This window comes from Apteryx mantelli, chromosome 1 (assembly GCF_036417845.1).
Source record: "Apteryx mantelli isolate bAptMan1 chromosome 1, bAptMan1.hap1, whole genome shotgun sequence".
NCBI classification, from domain to species: Eukaryota; Metazoa; Chordata; class Aves; order Apterygiformes; family Apterygidae; genus Apteryx; species Apteryx mantelli.
The window spans coordinates 128,113,951-128,132,292 of NC_089978.1; the positions used below are offsets into that span (position 1 = coordinate 128,113,951).

Below are 18,342 nucleotides of genomic sequence, written 5' to 3' on the forward strand. Positions count from 1 at the left end.
GGGCAGGATGCTGTGGCCCTTGGGTGCCGGCTGCAAGGTCGGGACACAGCCTCCTCCAGCTCGCCCCTGGCTGGGACACACGGTAATGCAGTGCATCGCCCACTCTCAGCGTGTCAGTGCCCCCCTAGCAGACAGGGAGAGTGATACTAGCCTTGCTGTAAAGCACTTCCAGGGCTGCATGGGGTTATATGGGCCCCTCGCAGCCCCCAGGTGCCCGGCAGTGGCTCCCCCCCCCCCCCCCAGCACTGGCCCTGCCTCTCCCTCCCCCTCCAGACAGGTGTTTTCAGTGCAAACATGCCAGGAGGTGGCTGGGAAGGGAGCGCTGTTTGCATTAAATATTCAGCAGCCATGTTACACGTGAGGGAGCTGAGCAGAGCAGAGCGGGGACTAGGGGCCAGGCCGGCCCGTGCCGGGGAGGAGGACAAGGGCAGAGGGACAGCGATGCTGAGCACCTGGCCGAAATGGCCCTGCTGCGGCATGGCCAGCTTGGCAGCCTGGCCTCTGCAGGGCCCGCGCCAGCTGCAACAAAGCCCAGAGCAGGGGGGTTAAAATAGCACGCTGGGCCTCCCTGGCCTGGTCCCCGCCAGCTGGATAACGTCCCCGGCAGCTCGATGGCCGCAACCGCCTGCACTGGGAGGGGAGGGGGCTGGCAGCGTGCAGCACCAGGGTGCCTGCAGCAGGTGTAGGGAGCAGGAGGGGTGACCGGGCACGCCAGAGGGACTCGGGCCTGTTGGTGGGGCTGGGGCAGCCCTGGGGGGGAGCCACAGCTGGGGGAAAGTGTGGGGCCCCTGGGGGCGGCTGCCCGCTGGGGGAAACGGCCAGTGTGCAGCAAGGGGGTGGTGAGGAGATGCACCCTCACTGCTGGCCCGCATGCATGCACACACACACACACATACACATGCATAGACGTGCACACACACACACACATAGACATACACATATGCACAGACATGCATGCACACACACACATGCATGCAAGCGTGTGAACCCCCACACACGCACATGCATGCAGAGGCACACCCCCATGCAGGCACATACACAGGCATGCCCGCGTGTGGAAACGCACAGGCACATGCATGCACGCAGGGGCACACCCGCATGCACCCACACGCACACCCACGCGTGCACACCCACGCACTCACAGAGGCGCACACGTGCCCTAGCCACCCGGCGCCGGCCCCCGCCGCGCTGCAGGGCAGAGCTCGGGTGCGTGCCGGGGAGGGGCGGGGCGGCCCTGCCCTGCCTTGCCCGGCCCGGCCCCCGGTACCGGCGGCGGCGCCGCAGCCCCCCGCCCCCCCGGCGCCGCTCCCGCGGCCGCCGAGCCCCAAGCAGGGGCCCGCCCCCCGCTCGGCCCCGCCCCCTCCGCGCGTACGCCCCGCCCCCGGGGCGCTCCCCCGGCAATGATTGGCGGCGGCGGCGGGGGGCGGAGCCGGCGGTGTATATGAAGGGACGGCGGCGGGCGGGGTAGCGCTGTTGCTCTGTGCCCCGTGGGTGCTGGTCTGCTCCCGCCGCCACCCCGCACCCCCGCCCGACTCGACCCGTCCAGGGCCGCCTCGCCTCGCCGCGCGGGCGGGCGCCCCCCCCCCCACGACCTCTCCGGTGCCGCGGGGCGTCGAGCCCCGCCGGGGCCTGCCCGCGCCGCCCGCCGAGGGCCGACCGACGCCCGCCCGCTGCCCGCCCGCCCGCCATGGCCCGCGGGAAGGCCAAGGACGGCGACGGCAACTGGAAGAAGTTCATCTGGAATTCGGAGAAGAAGGAGCTGCTGGGCCGCACCGGGGGCAGCTGGTGTGAGTGCGGGGCGGGACGCAGGCCGGGGGCGGTGAGCGCTGCGGCACAGCCCCACCGCTTAACCCTCCCCACCCCCCCCCGCGAGCTGCGGCCGTTGGGCGGGAGGGGGGGGCGGTAACGGCCCTGCTGCCGCAGCCGGCGCGCGGCGCGAGCCGTTGGCGCCGGCGCAGCCCGCGGGGGGCCGTGAGGCGGCGGCGGGGCGAGCCCAGGTGGGGCGGTGGCGCCGGTGCCCTTGGCGGGGCGCCGCGTCCTTGGGTCTCCTTGGCGGCGGGCGGCTCCGGCCGCGCATCGCGGCGGGGGGGGACGCGAGGCTGCCGACTTCTCTTTTTCCTTTTCTTTTTTTTTTTTGGTCTGGTCCTCGAAAAAGAGGAAGCGGAGCTAATTTTACCTCGGTGCGAGGGAGCAATTGGCTTTTATAGCCCATGAGACAAGGAAATGCATGTGCCGCAATGATTGAATGCTCACGATATATTTGTTAGGCGCTGTGCAAATAGCCCTTAGAGACTAAGAGGCTTTTAATGTTTTCTTTAAGCAAATAGCTGGTTTTCCAGCTGCTGCCAACCCCAGCTGTGTGCTGCCCTTGCGATGTTGAATTTGGGCCCTGTTGTGACAGAGTGGGCAGAGGTGCTGCATCCGGAGCCACCAGCTTTAGCAGTGGTGGGCAGACTAGGACAGACTTTGCTGTATCTTTAAGTGAGCAGAATTGGGTTGTGGGTGCACATGAATAGGTATTTTCTGCTCTTGAGGTGCCAGGCAGCTGCGCAGCGCTTGAGGTGTGGGGGAGACCAGGTCCTCTCCCAGCGCACGGGTGCACCTGACCGTCTGGGACTGCCTGCGACTTGCGGACCTGAGCTGCAGGCTGAGGACCCCATTCCTCTGTTATAAGCCTACCTGTTGCAGGAAGCATTTTCTCATCCAACCCTGTCCTGCCTGGTCTCTAGATCGGTCGGCTGTACATTCTCTGAAACCTGGGAGTGCCTCTGACCTTTGAGGTGTCTGTGACATTAAGAGCATTCTGGTGGGGAGACTGATTAAATAAGCTACCTCCCAGCATTTGCCTTTTGATTTTACAAAACTCAAAGGTGTTATGCTGCAGACAACAGCATTAATGTTTGGTTTGTTAAAACAGCACCTCCTATGACCATGCTCTGGAAAAATTTCCGAATGTCTCTGACGTCACAGCCATTTGCTTTACGCTGCTTGGATACCAAAGAGTGCTTTTAACTCCTGGAGCACCGCATTATGACACTAAGCTGAACTCGTGAACTCTACTTCCCCTACCTCTGGTGCCCAGGAGGAAGAAAAGAGGATGGAGTGCCTTTCTTGCTGCTGTCCCTCTGCCTTTATGTCGCTGGTTGTCCCCTCCTGCTCATGTTTCTTTCATAGATGTGAAATGAAACCAACTAGAACTGACTGCCTTAATCAGACGGCTTCTCTGCTAATGAAGCATTTTTATGATGGCTTGTGGAGGGAGGAATACTTTTGCCTATTGCTTTTTTTTCCCCTCCTCCCTTGTATCTGTTCCAGTCCTTCAAATATATCTCTCATTTTAGGTTTACAGTTAGATTAGGACACTCTGAGATCAAGCAGGATTTTTTCAAGTACTCTTTGGCCTCTACTCTGGCCTGCTTGTTCCTGTTGCCTGATTAGCATACAGTTGCTTGGCATGGACTGGCTTATCCTTCCTGTAGGCTGCCTGGTGATGCCTAGTACGGCATGTTACTATGCAGTTAATCAGTTGAGATAATCCTTGTAAACTGGTAACTGATATTCAGATTCTGAGAAGTGCTGTGTTTCCAGGCCCCCCCCTCCCCCTGCTAAGATTATTCTAGGCATCTCCCTTTAGACCAAAACTAAATCTAATCTTTCATTATTACATAATTCACTATTTTTAATTTGAATGAGTACTGCTGGAGTGCTGTTGTAAACGAGCACTAGTAAATGTGTGGTAATGTGACAAGTCTAGGTACTTTCCTACATTTGAGATAAAGTATTAGAGCTTATTTGGGGCCCAGTTCTCTTACCTCAATTAAAGACAACAGGAGCAGTCTGAATTGCTAGAGCAGATTGGACTTTACAGTCACTTGTGAACCTGAATCTAACAGTTATGGTATATTCCTCTGGAAACAGCTTTGAGGCCCAGTGCTGTGTGGAATAGGTGTCCTTTGGAGCAGACCCATAGTATGCCTGGCCAGTGCTAGGCACTCGCTTCACTGACAGTGTCACCTGTAATGCTGTGTGGTGGTAGTGCTGGGTCAGCTGAGGGGTGGGTTTCTTTGAAAATATGGAAGAACGTGTTTTAATCTTCAGTCCTGATTCATGGGTTTCTGGATGTTCAGAGGCTTTTTTTACCTTGCCTGCCCCATGCCCAGAACAACTGGAGTGTGACTTAAATTTTCTGGCTGTGTGCATCATAGGCATGATCTCACTGTTAAACACATGCCTCTGCAGTAGGGCTTGCCATCTGATTTCATTGTGCTGGGCTCTTCCTTGCAAGTGGTGAAGGTTGAAGTTTTGTCCAGAAACATGTGGCTGCCCTGAGGGCTCAATTTGATTTCATCTTTCCATTTGTGCTCTCTTGCAGTTAAAATCCTCCTCTTCTATGTGATCTTCTACGGTTGCCTGGCAGGTATATTCATTGGGACCATCCAAGTGATGTTGCTCACCGTCAGTGAATTTGAACCCAAATATCAGGATCGAGTGGCGCCTCCAGGTAACTAAATAGGAGGCCCATGTTTGACTTGGTGCAAGCTGTTCTGGGGAGGCGTTTTGGTTACTCACCTCAAGAAGGAGGATGAAATAAGCATTTCATTGCAGCAACACATTTGTAGGGGGTGGGCATGTTCTCAGCCTTCTGTGTTAAAAAGCACCGGGGCTTGAAGGCAATCCTGCTCGAATTAGAAGTTGCATCACATGAAACATTCCTCCTGACTAAGAGGAACTTAAACCTGCATTGCTGCTCTCTGCTTCCCTTCCCTAAACCAAAGCAATGGATTGAGGCTCAGAGGCTTTACTTAGGCATGAACTTTACGAAGTTGTATTTTTCTTTCTTTGTAGCCACTGTGTTCCCAATGGGTAAGTGAGAGGACTATGGTAAATGCTAGCCTCATCTGTAAAACCTGAGGGACAGGAGAAGAAAGGGGACAGTATGAATTCTGGATGTGTTAATTAAGTTATATTGCTTAACACTGAACTATATTGTGTGATCTAGAAGAAATAGCATTTACTAGTGGGTATTTCACTTGAATGTGTAATGGGGGCTTGGGGGGTCGTCTGGTAGCCTCTGATGCACAACTTGTCTCTATTAGATGAAAGTCTCTGCTTAAAATGATCACTTAAGTAATGTCTGTAGCCAGTCTGCCTTGGGTAGGGGCAGATGGAGCAGCTAGCCATTGCCACAGGCTCCCAGCTCTGCCTGCCAGGCTCTGCTGCACTGTCTGATTTGTCTGATTCCCTCTGCAGCCAGCGGCTGCTCACACAGAGCATGTGTGGGGGAGCTGCGCAACTGCGGCTTTCCCACATTACAAATGACCTTGAGGCTGCTTGGCACTGGGGATGGTAAGGATCTGTCTCCAGTTGCTCTGTAAAACAGTTCAGAAGCTTTTAATAACAGTGGTATTTAAGTGACAATTGTGAGGCTGATGGCTTGTAGCCACAGAAATTGGCTGTGGTGTCATACAGTGTCTTACGGCCCTGCTGCTGACAATGCTACACTATGATTATTCCCTGCTGTAGCAACACAGGGAATCTTACCTTTACCAAATGGTGTTATTTCTCAGCATAGAATCATCTTTTTCAGATAAGTGCTTTTCCACCAGCACTACTTAAATGTGAAACAGACTGGCACTGCTGTGCTTGTGTGGCGTTTCTTAAATGTATGAACATGGCTGGGGTAAATGTCATCTTCAGCACTGAAAGTGGCTGTTGCCACCTCTACACTGGGCTCTGACACTTGCAGGAGAAACTAAATTGTCATTGATACTGACCAGAGCAGTTAGCTGCATCTGAACCACCAACATGACTAATGGTGCAGTAGCTTTTTTAAAATGTTTTTCCCCAGCTGAAGCCCAGTGGTCTCACCAGATGTGAAATAATTAGAGAAGGAAGCCCATGGATCTTGGGTCCTGTCCAGACAGACCTTGCTGTTTAGCCTGATGTTGCATAATTAATCATTGTAGGTAAACAGTCAGCTTTGTGTGATAACAGTGTGCAAGTCTAATTTCAAAGCAATTCTGAAGTAAAATTTCTGTAAAAGACTTAAGCCTGCAGAAGATACTTAGTCATCTCTTAATTGCATATTGCACTAGTTTTGTTTTAAAAATATTGGAACTGGATTTCAAGGTGTTTTAGCATGTACTACAGAAATCAAAATGGAGGAAGAACGAAAAGGTTGTCAAGGATCTTTTGAATTCGGAACAGGCTTTTGGGGCGTGCAATGACATTAGCAGAACAAAATCCAGCTCCTTGAATATATTGCAGTGGGCTGCCCAATAAACAAGGGTTTTAAACTGAGCTGTAACAATAGCACTTGCATGTGTGTACACCTTAAATGAAATTGTTACTTGGTAACAGCACAGGGTCTTTGCAGGACCTCATGCAATGACTGTTCCTACAGATGAGGACAAATTAGGGGTAAGATGTGGAGCTTGCCTCTTAACATTGGGTCTGTTCCTCATCCTGTAGCACAGCAGCCGTGTCAGATGATGATGCATTAAAAGTAGCCTTTTAATATAAGCTTTCATCAAGACTGAGATTAACATTGTAGGGAGTTGCTGTACTGACAATTTTGTGAGGTCAGCAATCCCTATATTCCCCTCCTGTGGAGCGGTTTGCCCTGTGCTGCAAGCAAAACTGCACTTCCGGCCAGGAATGCGTGTGCAGGCTTGTTAGCTCTTGCATTGAGCGAGTATCTAATTTTCCATGAACTGGAACCCCTGCAGACCATGAACTACATAAAATAGAGCATCAAGGAAATTCTAATTCCTCTTCTCGTGAGAGTTGCAAGATAACCACTTCACAATCTGAACAAGCTAAATAAGTATATTGGCAGCTTGATAGGATCCCAGGTTTTCTAGAAACACCTGTCTTTTGTTCCAGTTCTAGTGTTCTGTTCCTCTTGGGCAAGTCACTTCTGCATCAACTGAAAATGGTCAGCAAAGTGGGGGAACTAAACTGAGACTTGCGGGAGAATGTTGTGGGGTTCCTATAATATACTTGTTCTGAGACACTTTAACAGCATCAGAAGCTACAGGACACTTGATTGAGTGCTGCTGACATGGGTATAACACTGAAAGCCATAAAGGGCTGTTTTTGTAGCCAAATGTCATTAATATGCTAATTGGTTCCTGCACTGAACACAACAGGAATGTTGTGCACAGCTTGAGGGCAAGCTGAGTTTTGTACCTTTCCATGGTATGCTTTTTTCTTTTTTCCTTTGTCTTGTGGTGGGGGAAGTGCAGTTTACCTCATTTTCCAGCCTTTACCATTGCGACAGCCCCTGCTCCTAGTACAGTTCCATGTGTGCTGCAGGCTCAAACTCTGCTTTAAGCACAGGACTTGCCCTGCCATTAGAGAGGGATGAGGATATTGCCTCTCAGTGTACTAAGTGATTTGAAAAAACCCCACCCCTGACCTAAATTGGGCTGTGTATTTCTGCCATCTTGTGGTGTTCATCCTGTCAAATGCAGTATAACTTCACTATAGCTGGTGTAGGGGTGAGAGAGCTCACTACTTCACAAGGCTTTTCTTAAGTGGTGGCTGCAAAGGAGAATTCCTGCTCAAGCCAGGGGATTTCAAATGCCCATGCTCTCAATGCTGATTTGCATTGCTGTGCCTGTGCTATGTGTAATGGAAAAGGCCACTCTGGTGCATATTCCCCACTTAGCTTATTTAGCTCAGATAAATAAGCCATGCTTTTCTGCTTGTCTCTTGTCTTGGCACCCAAGTGTGCAAAATCTCTGAAGCCAAGCTCCAGAGATACTATCTGCCTTCCAACCATGCAAATTCAGTGCATCAGAAAATTTGCATCCCCCCTTTTATACTTTGGTTGGGAGGTAAAAGGTGACTAGAAGTCTGGAAGGATGCCATTTGGCATGGAGGCTTTTATCTCTTCTTGTTTAGTGGGCTTGGGGGTGTATGTGTAAGGAGGAATTGTACAGTGGTTGCTACCATTGTTGTCTGTCACCCCAGCAGTGTTTAGACTCTAAATGATTAAATAGTACTGGGAAATTAGCACTGCATTATAAAGCAGCAGTAGTTACTATGGACTTTATGCAATGGTTCCTAATAACGAGCCTGATCTCCCACTTTGAGTTTCCATCCCTTCACTCAGGACACTTATTTCTTCCCTCTGAAGTCTTGCTCCTGCAGCTTAGAATGATAAAGTCTATCTGGAAAACTTGGTTTTAAATGAAACTGAATAAACCTGACTGTAATGTGTGACAGTGTTTTGAAAGTGGAACCATAGCTCAAATTCAGTGACTTTCCACAGACTTTTTTAAGCTAGCTTGGTACATCCATAGAGTTAGAAAGCCATCACAAGGTGGTGCATGTGTATAGACTGAAGGCATCATTCATCACTTAGGTGAATAGTGTCAGTCAGTGAAAATGGGGGTGGGGAAGAGGGCTTGTTGCACTCCTGGCTATGTAAGTACTTAAGGCTTCACTTCCCTCATAGAGCTTGCTCATGAGTGGCTTCTGCATGTGCATGAGTCCCCAAGAAGCTTATTCAGCCCTGTTTGTTAACAAAACTTCAGACTCCCTTGTGTGTATACCAGCCCATGCTAGGTAGCAAAGGAATGACTCAGCTTTAAAATAGTTCCCCCCCCCCCCCCAACTACATGTTTTAGTTCTTCTTGGGGGGGGGGGAGGGGGAGAGGAATGAGAGCAGGTTTCAGAAAGGTTACAGAAGTGTTTCAGAAATGTTACTTCCTCCTCTGTTATCTTAAATAATATTCCCTTTTTTTTGGGAGTTCTTTTCCTTGATTGGGCTGTTCTGATAATAGCATTGAAGATTTTGATTTGGATATGGGAAATACAGAAGACACAGAATGGGGGGGGAGAGGAGGAAGGTGGGAAATAGATCTGTGCATAGGGCTCCCTGTCCTGTCAGTCACAGGCATGTGAGAATGGAGGGTGCAGCAAAAACTAGTGATGTAGCTTTTCATCAGGATAAAGCTAGTTTCGTGACAAGCCTTTCATCTTCACAAGATTTTACTGTTTCTGTTTCATAAGTGGAAGGCTGATCAACACTGCTCATGTCCCAAACAAAGCAGCTCATATACCAAAGCACAACTGAGTCTGGTTCATCTAAGCACCTGTTTAAGAGTGCTCCGATTTGGGGTGAAAGCAGCTATTGCCACAGACTGAGCCAGGCACCTGGCCAGGAATGGCTGTTCTCTTTGCTGGCTGTTGACTGCTGGAGTAGTTGTATGGAGGTGCTGCTCAGGCCTTGGTGCTGCTCTTGCAAGCCTTGGCAGATGGGCACTCTTCAGGTTGGGAGTCTGCAGAGGGCTAGCTTTTAACTGTACACATCAGTGGCTGGGCTCTCCTAACCAGAGAGTAGGGATAGCCTATTAGATGGCTTCCATGGTCTATTCCACAATGCTTATTTTGGTGACCTTCCCTTCACCTTTGTTGTGCCAGTCATGGCTGCCTTTACACACTGTCTTGAACAAGATGAAGAATAGGACTGGGGAGTTGCTTGGAAGTTTTAGCAGTCCTGAACAAAACTAATAGTATAACTGTCTGACAGTCTTTATAATATTTAAGAAAGCCTGGCCATGTCTATTTTTATAGACTTGAATGATATACCTGTAACTTTGGGGAAGACAGATCCATGAGAGGCTCTGAGGCCTGCCTTCCCTGCAATACCAGATAGTCACTTTAACCATGAGCCCACAGCTTCCTAGCTGAGTGGTAATATAAGAAGAGCTTAGCAGGATGGGATTGAAGTCCTTTAATAAAACTGAACTCAGCATTTTTATTTTAGATATCTATAGATATAAACATACACACACATATATAAAAAACATTAGTGAAGCAAGAAAGCAAGTAATTGCTTGAAAAGGGGTTTGAAAGCTTCAGTAACTTTAAGGGGAAGACTGGATTCTGCTAGGGGAGAGTACTGAGTTGCTTCTAAACTTGCAGCACTCAAGTGGCCAATTTGTACTAAAGGGAGATTTAAGAGAAGGTTAAAAACTGCTTCCCAGAATAAAACTTGAAACCACAAGCTACTTGCTAGATGTCTTGCTATCTTTGACTACTAGGAGCTGCATTTAGGGGAACAAAGCTAATCTTTGTCCTAGGTTACAAATTCCACCTCAGTGGGAAGGGGGGAGGCAGGGCTGGGGGGAGTGGTGAGCTGGCTCTAGGCAGGACTAAGCAGAAACACTCAAGTGGCTTTGCAAAAATTGCTGGAGTCACAAGCTCCTGTGGGTTTTGGCCAGCCAGCGAAGCTGCCGGAGTTTTGCACTAGAGGAACTTGCTGGCAACAGACCTTTTTCTGAAAGTTGCCAAAGCAAATGCTGCTCCCCTACTCTTTTTTTTTTGTTGCTTTACTAAAGTGAAGGTGACAGACTGAAAAGAGCTTGAGACCCTAGTAGTTACAGTGGCAGCCACAAAAGCAGCATGAACTCCAGTTCCCATTACTTTAAACTTAAGTATTAGCCATGCATCAATGCATTCAATTAAAGTGTGACCTAAACATCATGCAAGAGCAACTATTTTTGGCTCCCATAATGACAATCAAAGGGCTTGGCATTTTTCATTATCTATAAGGAATAAAATGCATCTAGTCCCTTCTGCTCCCTATGCATTCTTTTTCCAGTCCCTCTTCTAAAGTCTAGAGCAGAGCTAGTTACACAGCCCAGAGTCTAGGACTGTTTTAAACATCTCTCCTGTGTGGTTGTATTTCCTATTTACCTACTCAGTGATGTGCTTCTGATTAGAGAGCTTAAAATGATCCTTCTGTAATCAGAAATACCTGTTTAAGGAATGAAAAGACCAGAGAAAATGATCAGGCTGTTGAAGTTAGTGGGTGGGAGAGAGTCTCCTGTCCTGCATCCTGTAAGGGAGACTACACAAAGGAAAGACCTTACAGAGCTGTGAGAACCTCTCTTGTCTTCTACACAGCATGCAGGAGTTCAGGAGCAGGCATCTCTGATGTAGCCTATGTGCACAGGTTGTTGGGGGTCACAGAGGTAAGCTTGCAGGCTTTCAAGTCAAACTGCTAGGGATAGGTAAGATAGCTTCTGTGGGAGTTTGTGGTGTGGCCTTACTAACATGCAGGTGGCTTCTCTTCACTTGGGAGGAGACAAAATTGGGCAAGTGATCTGCAGTTGAATGTTTTTCTTGAGGAAAAGCTTGTTCCATAGCCTCCCTTCTAGGTTCTGTGATTTTTATCTACTTAGGGATGCAAACATCATGACAAAGGTTCTAGACTGCTGTTGGAGACAGGAGATAAGATCTCTTCAGAACTTCACCTGTAGTGAGTTTAAGCTGTTTTGTGTAGATTCTGAAGTCTGAGAGATACAGATGAGCAGACTGCTTTATGTACTTGGTGTGCAAAGCACTGCCTGGAGGCTGTGCAACTTTGAGGTGTAATTAATATCATCTTCCTGATTTTGCTTTTCTTAGGACTGACTCAAGTTCCCCAGGTACAAAAGACAGAAATTTCCTTTATTGTCACTGATTCCAAAAGCTATGAGCCATATGTAAGGAACCTTGAGAAGTTTTTAAAGGACTACAGTGCTGATCAACAAACTGAAAACATAATATTTCAGGACTGTGGGGGTAAGTCTTGATTGTTTCCCAGAGTTGAGGGCTCTGACCAATGCCTCTGTGTCACTTCCATCAAAAACTGAGGGTTAGTTGCGTTGTTCTGTGTCCTTTTATTGTAATGGCATGTCAGTAAACTTTAACTGGCAGGCTCTGGTTTCAGTCCTATGGCTACTCGTTAAATGATTAGTTTGGACAAACCAGACTTGGCCAGGGATGTACCTGGAAGCTTATTATAGAGGATATAAGGCAGGGACCTTTCAAATTTCACTTGGAGAAGCTTGCAAGTGACTCTTAAAAATATGTGGCACTGACCTTATATCCTCTCTGAAAGCCATGGTGGTTTTACTGATGACTTTGCTAAAACCTGTTTGGATCCTCTTGATGCAATGCAGCAGAACTTCTGGATGGTATAAATCAATTATATGTGACAGTGAAATGAATCCTGTCACCTCACGTGTATGCAAAATCTGTGATTGGACCCCTCTTGTAAACGCTGCCAAAAAATCTGAGCCGATGTATTATGAATGCACTTGTTCTTTTGTCTGGAAGAATCCTCGGTTAAAAAACAAAATCTCTACAAACTTGCTTGTCTGTGGTCAGCCACACACTGGAGAGTGGCTGGGTGCAGATCTGTGGTGTCAGCCTCTAGAAGCTGGTAACCCTTATCCTGTGTGGACAGGTGGGAAATCCCAACTACACAGTGAAGCATAAATGTTGCTGTTCCTGACAAACAAAAGCTTTGTAAGGTCACGTTGCATACGGTTGTGTTTTTCTTTCCCCCACCATGGCAGATATACCTGCTGAATACAAAGACAGAGGACCATATAATGAAGACCAAGGCCAGAAGAAGGTCTGCAAATTCAAACGTGAATGGCTGGAAAACTGTTCTGGAATAAATGATCCAACCTTTGGGTACAGGGACGGCAAACCATGCATACTAGTCAAGCTTAACAGAATTCTTGGCTTCAAACCTAAGGCAAGTATCTCTTCCCTTTCTAATAGAAACTACTGATAAGGAGAAGGAGTTGGCTGCAGACTTGCTGGGACTCTGGAAAAGCCATTCAATTAGCACCTGCTTTTCTGTTGCTAGAGAAAGATTAGTATTAAATACATTCTGCAGAAGAGAAACTTTGAGAGGGTTTGAGTGAATGGTTTTGCAAAAACTTTTCATTAAAAAGCTATGGAAACTGCATACTGCAAATTAATAACAATTAGCAATGAACTCTCATAATGCTAACTCCTGGTTAGCTATCTGGTTACCTTGCCGAACTTGGTAACTGAATTGCTTAAAGAAGGTATTTCTCTAAATGATAAAAAACATTTTAACTTTGTATATGCTTCCATGTGATAGTACCAGACCTACTGTATCTGTAGTAAGATAAGTAAATTGTGTCATGCTTCGATCTATTCCATTCTTTCCTCAGGCAGTGTAGAGTTGTCTGCCTTGCTAAAACCACTTAATTAAATGAAGTAGTGCTATATTAAGTGGTATTAGACTGATACATAGTCTATAAAGCATAAAGATATACTAGAGAGCATCTGAGAGTCCAGTGCAGATCTTACGGAAAGAAAGGTGAAGAGATTGTTAGATCATTTAATGCAACTTCCCACACACTGTAGGATGTCTGCTGTAACCCACGTGCTCTGTGCTGCAGTTAATAGCATATTTGCACTAATGTCAAAGGACATTATTCTGGACAGGAACTGCTTTTACTTTGTTTTTTTCCCAACACATTTAAATACTAAAAATTTCTCTCGGAATTGAGTGGCAGAGTACATGTTATTGAATGCTTTGTGCAAAACATCCCACTCGATCTTCTGGATGGAAAACAGTACAAATGGTGTGCTAAGCACCCCTCATCACCATCCATCAGTGTAGCCAAGAGGAAGGGGAAACGTACTGTCTAGTTAGCATGTGTTGAGGAACATTTTTCTTCAAAGGGAGACTTTACTGTGCTAAGAGAAAATATTTGAATTTTGGCTTGTTGGATGGTAGAAACAGTTGATGCATTTTAGCAGAAATTTACTGTGCTTGGTATGTGGTAGCTGTGGGATGACATAAGATCTGCACATTTGATGGTCTGGGAAGAGATGGGTTGGGTGTCTACCTTCCTTCCTTTGCCCTCTACAGAGCTCCAGACCAGTTCAGACAGTGGGGTGTAGTCAAGGTATTTCAGTTGGAAATGATGTGCGTATCCAAGGCAATATTTCTTTCCCCCATTCCACACTACAGGAGAAACCCTACAGCTGTTGTACTGGGCAAGGTGTTTGTAAAGCAGATCCTGAGATCTACTCTTGTTAGGGGACCAACATCTGAGTGACTTCCCCAACTTTCCTTAACCTACTTAGAGCCTTTGAGCATCAAAGTTCAGAAATATCAGGGTATGACTCCCGTTCTTGCTCTTCGTCGTGCAGTTTCAGTCCTAACTGCACTCACATGACACACAGGTGGCAAACAGCATGTCTCTTTCTGCCACTACAGAGATTTACACAAACAAAACCTACTAGCTAGCACCCTAGAGTGAAACTCTTCCCGTGACACCACAAAACGAAAAATATCCTGAACTGCTTGCTTTGGTACCCACAACAGTAAAGCTGTAAGAACAGACAAAAAAAACAAAAGTTCTGCTTGGGTTAACTTACACTGCTTCTAGTTGCATTATGCTGCTTGTCTCCCAAGAACCATCACCAATAGCTGTAGCCCCCTTGAAACTGGGCTAAAAGGGATTCCAGGTAACTGTATGTATTTGGTGTCACTGGGCTTTGCTTCTGCAAAGGTGTGTTAGTCTGCAGAGAAGCATCCAGAGTGTAACATTGCCTTGTTTTCTGGCTTTCTTCTAGGCTCCGATAAATGACAGCCTCCCTCCAGAGGTTATGACAAAGTACAACCCATATCTCATCCCTGTCCACTGCAGTCCCAAGGTAAGTGAAATAAAGTAAAGCAGAGTCAGGAAACTGAGGGAAGGACTGGCTAAGTCTGTACCAAATTTTAGTTACCAGTCTCTGAGAATGAAATGCATTTTAAAGCCTGAAGTGGAAATGCAAAAATGTTTCCATATATCTTTAAAACATACTGTTACAGAAGGAAATCAGCTTAAATCCATACTTATTAATACTAAGTTCCTCACAAGGCAATAGCTGTCAGTGGATGAAAATTTCAATGTATATAATGGTACCGTGTATTAGCCAAGAGCTGCTTTTCTGCTTGATTCTCCTCCTCTAGTGTACAGAGGGAAAGGATGTTAAAATATGAGAGCTTCAATCCTTTGCTTTTCTGCAGACAGCTGTGGTGGTTCTTACTTGAGATATCTTCTCCTTAGGAAGAGGAGTAAGGCCAGCTTCTCAAAGCCCCACCAATGATGACAGTTAGCGCTGCCCTCACAGAGAGGGATAAGAGGGAACAAACAGTAAAAGCCATCCTCAAAGGGAGCCATGTTGCTTTCAAATGATGTGGCTGAGACACGAAAGTGGGTTTCTTGTTGGTTGGTTTTTTTAAGTCAAAGACAGTGCATTGGCTTGACAGGAAGCTGTGGTGGCTTCTGAACGTGTAAAGAAGTGGTTGACTTTTTAAACAACCCCCCCCCCCCCCCAAATGCTCTTCCCGGATGAGGCATGCTGGGAGGTGCTTATTTGTAGCTGCAGGCTAGACAGGTCATAAGAGTCCCTTCCGCCATGAGGATGGTCCTCGTGCTGTCACGATGAGGATTGGTGATGCCCAAAGAGAGGTGGTTGTCCTGATGGAAAAGGATGATGCTAGGGCGATTCCTGCAAAATGCAGTTTGGATGATTTCTCTTTCGTTCTTTTTTTTCCTTGCTCTCTAGAGAGAAGAAGATGCAGACAAAATAGGCACAGTGGAGTACTATGGGATGGGAGGCTTCCCTGGCTTTGCCCTGCAGTACTACCCATACTATGGCAAGCTCCTCCAGCCGCGATACCTGCAGCCACTGGTGGCAGTGCAGTTCACTAACCTGACCTACGACATGGAAGTGCGTGTGGAATGCAAGGCCTATGGGCAGAACATCCAGTACAGTGACAAAGACCGCTTCCAGGGACGTTTTGATATTAAATTCGACATAAAAAGCAGCTGATTGTAAGCACAACTCTTCCCCCCCCAGCCACTTAAAAAGGTTAAAAAAAAAAGGAACAAAAAAGCAAACCTACTAGTCTTGAACTGTCATACGTATGGGACCTACACGTAATCTATATGCTTTACACTAGCTTTCTGCATTTACTAGGTTAGAATGTAAACAAAGTGTAGCAATAGTGACAAATATTTATTCTACTGTAAATGACGAAAACAAAATTGAGCCTTGGGACATGCCCATTTTTACTGTAAATTATGATTCCATAACTGACTTGTAGTAAGCAGTGTTTCTGGCCCCTAAGTATTGCTGCCTTGTGTATTTTATTTAGTGTACAGTACTATAGGTGCATACTCTGGTCATTTTTCAAGCCATGTATTGTATCTGTTTTCTACTTCTTGTGAGCAAAGACTTTTGCTGTCCAAGGTGTAAATACTCAATGGGACTAGAACTGGCATGTTACTTTTAATTAATTATTTTTTTTCCTTTTAAAAGAAAGGCCCACCTGTGAGACTATATTTAACAGCACTCCATAAGGCTTCTGACTTTTCTGTGGTGTTAGGGTATTTTATTTGGAGGGGTGGCAGGGGAAACTAACTTAAGTGAAGTTAAAGAAAATAGATGATTGTGTACTGTGCTTTGTAGTGAATGCTGTCTCTCTCTCCACCTTTTCCCTCATCCTCCAGTATGTTGTGTGAGAGACCTGGGTCAGACTATCACTCCTCAGTGATAGGCATAACTCTTTGCTTTGTATATTTTCTTTTTTTTTTTCCTGCTGGAGGCATCGCACACTGTGGTGCTAATGTCTTTATTGAATGTTTTAACCATTTTCATGGTGGAAGAATTTTATATTTATGCAGTTGTACAATTTTATTTTTTCTGCAAGAAAGTGTAATGTATGAAATAAACCAAAGTCACATGTTTGAAAATAAATCTTTATTTTAAACTTTATAAAAGCAATGCAGACCCCATAGAATGGTGTTAAATGTTGTCTAAAGTGCAAAACTCTATGTTCTATCTAACATGTAATAATAGCCAGGAGTACAGTGCTCTTGTTGATCTTGTATTTCAGTCAGGTTGAAACATTGGACAAATAAATGAATGAACACACTGTTTTGAGTCCACTTCTTTTACTTTGGGTGTGGATGGAGGCTGTTAGTTGTCCAGAATCTTGAAAAAGTACTGTACCTATTTCAAAAATAAGACAGCTTTATCATTTCCAGAGTGCCTGAGCTGGAGACAGGTAAAACATGCGTTGGGTTTCCTGTAAACTACTGCTGCCAATTTTGAGCAGATACGAGTTCTAAGCATCAGTTTAAAGTTCATCAGTTCTAAACAGTGGTTTGCTGTTGATGATTTGCTTTCCTCTCCCCCTGAGCTAAGTAACTGATGCATTAAGCAGACTATTATGGCAAACATGCATATGATCACACCATTCAGGAACCTAGTCTCCAGTGAAAGCTTGAGGTATTCACAATCACTGTAAGCTCTCCATGTCTAGAAGTACAAGCCATACATTCTAGTAGTAGTAAGTTAATATAAAAATTGTTAATTGCCAATGCAGGTTGAAACATCCATTAGTGGTAAGTGCTGCAGGTCCAGAAGGGAGGAGGGAGAATGCAAAAGCCACAAAAGAGAAGAAAGTTTCATGGCAGCACCTTTTTCTTTGTTCCTGCTGGGCAAACAGCCCAGCTTTGAGAGCAGGCTACACCTGACAGGGCTGCTCAAAGACTTGACAAAACTTGGCAGATAGATAGCTTCCTACAGGAGTCAAGATCACTTTATGCTGTCTGAAGCAGATTACTGGAGAGCATTTCTGCATGTAAAGTGACAAAACATTACTCTCCTAGAGCTAGCTGCTTGACAAAGAACCTTCATAATCAAAATGCCACATAGTGGAAAAGAAATCTGCTAACCTTACTGCTGTCTGCTAGATGGAAAAGCATAGCTATTGTATACCATAGCATTTAGCATAAGCATTAGACTGTTTCACTCTAACAAGGAACAGGAGGTAGCTGAAATCTCACCTTCTTCAACTGTTTCCTTTGCTGTTGCATGTTTTTTGTAGCTGGGCAAAGCTTTAACAAAGACTCTGTGATTAAAGTGCTAAAATACTTCCTATAGGGGATCTAACTGCACAAGAGCTACAGGGTCTTACCAGACACTACTTTGGCTCCTACCAACTGGTGTTTTAACTACTGCCATCAGGGAGGGCAGTGCATGGATCCAAGGTTCCTTAGGAGCAAGCTTTCCCTTACAATTCAAGGCTTATGTACATGGTGTTGGACATTTAAAAAAAAAAAAAAAAGGCAGCTCTATTTTTAAAAAGACAACTCAAGGTTAGATAATATAGCACCTTCTCATTTACTATATAAGAGCAAAGGCCAAGCATGAGTTAGTAATAAAGATAATGATTTATTCCAGCAGTTTGGACAAACATTGCAGAAAGCTTATGGTGCCTTTGTTGGCTTCCAGCAAGCGTCAAAAGGCACTAGTACAATGCAACCTTATTAATACACTATAAAATAACGCACCACAAACCAACCCACCTCTCCCCCCCCCCCAAAAAAAAAAATCACTTTCTAGTACCAAATCAGTGAAAGCTGTACAGGCATCTTTGCTGATCACTAATGAAGTAGGCACTCACTGCAGTAGCTGCCCAATCCTTGCATCCTTCTGCCAGGCCACCAA

The 18,342-nt window shown here is 46.3% G+C and overlaps 2 protein-coding genes across 8 annotated transcripts in view; one reads left to right on the forward strand and one right to left on the reverse strand.

Moving 5' to 3' along the window:
* The first annotated feature begins 1,649 nt into the window (after positions 1-1,649).
* ATP1B1 (ATPase Na+/K+ transporting subunit beta 1) lies at positions 1,650-16,762 on the forward strand. The gene is made up of 6 exons (XM_067301564.1): positions 1,650-1,787; positions 4,373-4,501; positions 11,425-11,580; positions 12,360-12,544; positions 14,410-14,490; positions 15,391-16,762. The coding sequence occupies exons 1-6, from the start codon at positions 1,688-1,690 to the stop codon at positions 15,655-15,657; spliced, it is 918 nt and encodes a 305-aa protein (XP_067157665.1). The 5' UTR covers positions 1,650-1,687; the 3' UTR covers positions 15,658-16,762.
* The window catches only part of NME7 (NME/NM23 family member 7), a 96,120-nt gene continuing 94,350 nt past the window's right edge, over positions 16,573-18,342 (reverse strand). For all 7 annotated transcript variants that reach the window (XM_067301526.1, XM_067301540.1, XM_013950128.2 and 4 more), the window contains one exon: positions 16,573-16,839. In XM_067301526.1, the coding sequence (XP_067157627.1) occupies positions 16,782-16,839 (58 nt within the window). In that variant the 3' untranslated portion in view covers positions 16,573-16,781. The remainder of the gene's footprint in view (positions 16,840-18,342) is intronic.

What these genes read in the sequence shown, in the direction of transcription:
- ATP1B1 (XM_067301564.1), top strand. Translation starts at nt 1,688, where the DNA reads ATGGCCCGCGGGAAGGCCAAGGACGGCGACGGCAACTGGAAGAAGTTC. An exon ending in GGATCGAGTGGCGCCTCCAG is followed by an intron (nt 4,502 to 11,424) that starts GTAACTAAATAG and finishes TGCTTTTCTTAG; the next exon opens with GACTGACTCAAGTTCCCCAG. An exon ending in CTGTCCACTGCAGTCCCAAG is followed by an intron (nt 14,491 to 15,390) that starts GTAAGTGAAATA and finishes CTTGCTCTCTAG; the next exon opens with AGAGAAGAAGATGCAGACAA.